Raw genomic sequence first — 5217 nt, 5'->3', positions numbered from 1 at the left:
AGAGAGGGAAAAAAAAACAAAAAACAAAAAACTAAGAAATCATCCCCTAGGATGATGGCCATGCCACAGTTCCTTCTCTTCCATTCTCCTTTTGGGATTTTGGGCACACATGCTCGTGAGCCTGGCGTGAGTTTCAAACTGCTGGGTCTAGCACTTGAACTGTGGTCAATCACTTGGGAGTTCAGAGTCTTAACCACTATGCCACCTGCTGGCCCTGTCATGCTTTAACAAAAAAAAGCAGTTAGAATTTCTTGCCTATAAGATTTTGTATAAATATATGTTTGCATTTTCCTTGGGTAAATAATTAGGAGGATTGCTGTGTCATGTATGTTTTCTTATATTGTGTTTTGAGAGCCCTTTATATGTTTTTGGTGTAAATCATCAATTATTTTACAAATATTTTTGCCCTTCTATGGTTCATTGTTTTTTTAGGAGTCTTTTTTTTTTTTTTTTTTTTTTGACGGGTTTTCCTTATAGGGCGGGGTGCCTCCCCCGAGAGACATAGAGACAGAAAGTGAGAAATTACCCCCCAGGAGGGATGGTCACGCTGCAATCCGTTCTCAATTCTCTCGGGATCTTGGGTACGCACACGCGCCTGGCGTCAGTTTAAGCCACCGGGTCCGGGACGCGAACCGCGGTTGACTATGTGGGAGTCCAGGGACATAGCCATTACACTAACTGCTGGTTCTCAGGAGTCTTTTTCAAAGAGCCGAACTTTGGGGACCAGCAGGTGACGTGGTGGTTAAAGCGCTGGACACTCCCACATGACTGACCAGGTTCAAGTCCCGGACTTGGTGGCTTGCTTTCTCACTTTCCCTCTGTCTCTCTCTGTCTCTCTCTCTCTGGTCAAATTAAAATAAAATGAATGAATAAATAAAATAAATAATTCTTTAAAAACAAAACAAAAGCATTCTATTTTGATGTTCTTTTTTTTTTCTTTTATGTATTTTGCTTTTGATGTCTTAGCTAACTTGTGTCTTCTAACATTTTATTCTGTCTCCAAATGTCTTTCTGTCTGTTATTACTTCAAGAACCAATTTTCTGTTTCTCTATCCTGTCTCCAGACATAGTTATCTACAGCTATTATCAACAATAATAGTATTAGAGATACTACTATTTATTAGGCCCTTTTTTCACCACTTTCCCTTTTTGGTGCCATAACATTTTTTTTATTTTAAAAAAGAATTATATATTTATTTAAATTTGACCAGAGAGGGACAGAGTGAGAGAGAGAGAAAGTCAGAAAGCAAGCCACTTGGTCCAGAACTTGAACCATGGTTGGCCATGTGGAGTCCAGCACCCTTAATCATGCCACCTGCCAGTCCCCCCATCCCTTTTTTTAATAGGGTGTGTGAGGTTGCCGGAGCAACACAGATAGACAGAAAGTGAGAAATTTCCCCCACCGGGGGATGGCCATACTGCAAACCCTTTTCCTACATACTCTACTTGGGATTTTGGGCATGTATGCACACGCACTTGCTGTTAGTTTCAAGCCACTGATCTGGGACTTGAACTGTGGTTGTCTGTGTGAGAGTCCAGTGACGTAACATCACACCATCTGCTGGTACCAATGCCAAACATTTTTTTAAAAAGTTTTTGGAGGGAGTCCAGCAGTTAGCATAATGGCTATGCTGCTGGACTCCCACGTAGTTGACCACAGTTCGCATCCCGGACCCGGTGACTTGAAACCCACGCCAGGCGTGTGTGTGTACATGCCTAAGATCCCGAGAGGAGAATGGAGGAGAAGGGATTGTGGCGTGGCGTGGCCATCCCCCCTGGGGAGTGATTTCTCGCTTTCTGTTTCTCTGTCTCTTTGTCTGTCAGGTGAGCGCATGTGCCCTATAGCAAAAACCTCTAAAAAAAAAAAAGTTTATTTGGAGGGAGACAGGGAGGCGCATCTCAAAAGAGTCTGCTCACTTCATATTCCCCTATTCCCAACCCTCTAGTTAGTTAGGATTTTGGATATATACACTGGAATGTTTCAGGTCAACTTGGGATCCCAACCTGTAGTAGACCATGAACTTCTAACACTGAAGATCAGTATGCTACTACCTGTGGCAAAATGGTAGGGTGGTTTTGTTGTTTTTGTTTATGGATAAAATGGGGGGGAAAAACAGTTTTTGTAGGGTTCAATAGATGGTACACATTAACTACCTAGCCATATCCTAGGTGGTTATTTCTAGAAACCAAAAAGAAAGAATAGGAGCCAAGGATAGTGTTATGGAAGTACTAGAAATCATTGCCAGTAAATAGGAATAAACATTACTGTCTTCTTGCCTCTGTGTGATACTTTAATTATTTAAGAATGTTTGCTTTGTTAGTTTTTTCTTGATCCTTTTATTCTCTGAAAGTTGTGACTATTTCAGAAATTTTTAATTCTAATGTATTATACTAACTTCATTTTTAAAGTTTTCTTATTTATTCTTTGAGAGACAGAGAGAGAGAGACAGAGAGAAAGACACATACAAAGACACAGCACCCCCAACAGGGTCTTGATGCCATGATACACTACCAGCCATCCTCAGATCTTGAGCATGTGAGTGCTTGGCCTAATCAAATAGATCTCTGATGTGAACCTGAAGCCTTCTCTTGTGAGTCAGCCTTGCAGAGCATCACCTTTTACTGCTGTGCCACTATCTGGCCACTACCTTAGTTCTTTTTAAGATCTTAATAAGATTTTTTGTATATTTATGAAAATGTCAGAACTTAAAAGTATAGTGTGGTATACTATGTTGCTGGGTAGGGTAACTCAGCATTATACAAACATATGTTCCATAAAATTATTATTATTTTAGTAAGTCTCAATGGGGTCTTTTTAAATTTTTTTTTTAACTGTTTAAGATGATGGGGAGGAGTGAATTTGAGAAAACAGTTATCACTGTTGTCAGGAATTTAGATATGTGAAAGAGAAGCACAACAATTTTAAACTAATATAATAATGAGATTGGTAGGTAGGAGAATGCGTACCTTGTTCTATAGGATTTTTTTGTTAAGTTTTGAGAAGGGATTTTGCCAGCATTTATATATTCATATAACCAGTTACATATAAGTGTAAATAAAACCAATCTCCAGTAGGCTTTGAGATGGCATTCACCATCTTTGTAGAAAGATGAGCATCACTAATGAATTACCAATTATATCTTTAGAAAGGACAAATAGTGATAGCAAATTACCATCAAAATTAAAAAAAAAACAACAACAATATTACTTTAACTACAAGCTAGTCTTACTTAAATCAGGATTGTCAAACAAAAATATCTCAGCCATTCATGACCTGAGTTCTGGTACATGAAGTTCTAGGTACATGCAGTACCTAGCCATATCCTAGGAGATCAGTTAAAATATGCTACACATAAAAAAGGTGAGACATTTCTGTTTTGTCATAAATAAGGCATTGGTCATGTATTATATACATTAGTAGATATTTTTTTTTTTTTTTTTTTTTTTTGAGAGGTTTTTCGCTATAGGGCGTGTACGCTCGCCAGACAGACAGAGACATAGAGACAGAAAGCGAGAAATCACCGCCCAGGGGGGATGGTCACACTGCAATCCCTTCTCCTCCATTCTCCTCTCGGGATCTTGGGCACACACGCACACGCGCCCGGCCTGAGTTTTAAGCCACCGGGTCCGGGATGCGAACCGCGGTCGACTACGTGGGAGTCCAGTGACATAGCCATTACGCTAACTGCTGGTTCCCGACATTAGTAGCTTTTTTTAAGATAAGCTATCAACTCTGCTCTTTTGGACTTCTTTTTAATGCCAGCCAAGATAATTTTTGTTCCAGGGATGTACTTCTTGGGATTCTCCAAATACTCCATCAGTGTATCTTCTCCCCAGGTAATGCCTTTGTTCTTGTTGGCATCTGTGTACGAGAATCCAGGCGCCTGACCTGTCTTCCACCCAAATAGACCATGGAGATTTGGGCCAGTCTTGTTCTCGCCTCCCTTTTCCATGGTGTGGCACTGGGCACACTTCTGAACAAAAATCTTCTTGCCTTTCTCAACATCACCCATTTTTAATTCTCTCTTTTGTCTCTTGGAAATATAGAGTAACTGCTCAGAAGTCAGATGACCCGCTCTCTCCCCTAAATAAATAGTTATTAAAAACAAAAAGTGGGGGAGATATATGGAGACCAGCACTTGGTGTACTAGTTAAGGTGCTGGACTCCCACAAGACCGACTGCAGTTTGAGTCCTGGACCAGGTGGCTTGAAAGTCACGCAGGGTGCATTTGCATGTATGCCCAAAATCCTGAGAGGAGAATTGAGGAGAAGGGATTGAGGCATGATCATCTTCCCAGGGGGTGAGTTTTCACTCTCTTTCTCTGACTCTTGTCTTTCCTGCAAATGCAGTTTTTTGAGTGCGTGTGCCCTATAGGAAAATCTCTCTCTCAGAACATACATTCTCAACTGGACTGGTCTGAGAAGTATTTCATGTTAGGTAAATTCTCTTTACAAGCCAAATGATATATAGTGATTGTTTAAAAAAAAAGAGAGAGAGAATTAAAAGCTGAAAAAAAAGAGAAGCTATTTGATGATTATGTGAATAGTAATGTTTTTGTCTTTACTGATACACATGGTAATTGTGCTGGAAAAAGAAATGTTATATACTATAAAGATATATGTAATTAAATATAATATAAAAATATAAAATTAAGGAAAAGGGAAATATGTTTGACATATCAGGCAAAATGAAGTGACTGATTTTTTTTTTTTTTTGAGAGGTTTTTGCTATAGGGTGCGCGTGCTTGCCAGACAGACAGAGACAGAGAGATAGAAAGCGAGAAATCAGCCCCCTAGGGGGGATGGCCACACCACAATCCCTTCTCCATTCTCCTCTCAAGATCTTGGGCACGCATGCACACGCATCCGGCGTGAGTTTAAGCCACCGGGTCTGGGATGCGAACCGTGGTCGACTCCATTGGAGTCCAGCGACATAACCATTACGCTGACTGCTGGTTCCCCAAGTGACTGTTTTTGAATTAAGGTACTAGACAGATAAAACAATAGATAGGGGCTAGCAGGTGATGTGGTGGTTGAGGTGCTGGACGTCCACATGGACGACCACAGGTTAAGTCCCACACCCGGCAGCTGGCGTGTGCCCTGTAGCAAATTTAAAAATAATAATAAATAAATTATATAAATAATCCTTTAAAAAAATTCACCCAATAGACAACCACTTCAGGAATCATGTTGGATTCCTCTGTGCTCCACACCTAT

General features: G+C 40.3%; 1 protein-coding gene across 1 annotated transcript; it reads right to left on the bottom strand.

Moving 5' to 3' along the window:
* Positions 1-3713: 3713 nt before the first annotated feature.
* Positions 3714-4029, bottom strand: LOC106734874 (cytochrome c-like; the record flags this gene model as incomplete). The annotated part of the gene is made up of 1 exon (XM_014587881.2): positions 3714-4029. A coding segment is annotated over exon 1 (300 nt), but the record flags the coding sequence as incomplete, so codon positions are not given.
* Positions 4030-5217: the final 1188 nt, after the last annotated feature.

Source organism: Tupaia chinensis, unplaced genomic scaffold, assembly GCF_000334495.1.
Source record: "Tupaia chinensis unplaced genomic scaffold, TupChi_1.0 Scaffold000239_1, whole genome shotgun sequence".
Classification (NCBI taxonomy): domain Eukaryota; kingdom Metazoa; phylum Chordata; class Mammalia; order Scandentia; family Tupaiidae; genus Tupaia; species Tupaia belangeri.
Note: the sequence above shows the minus strand (reverse complement) of the source record. Positions and strands in the feature narration are given on the sequence as shown.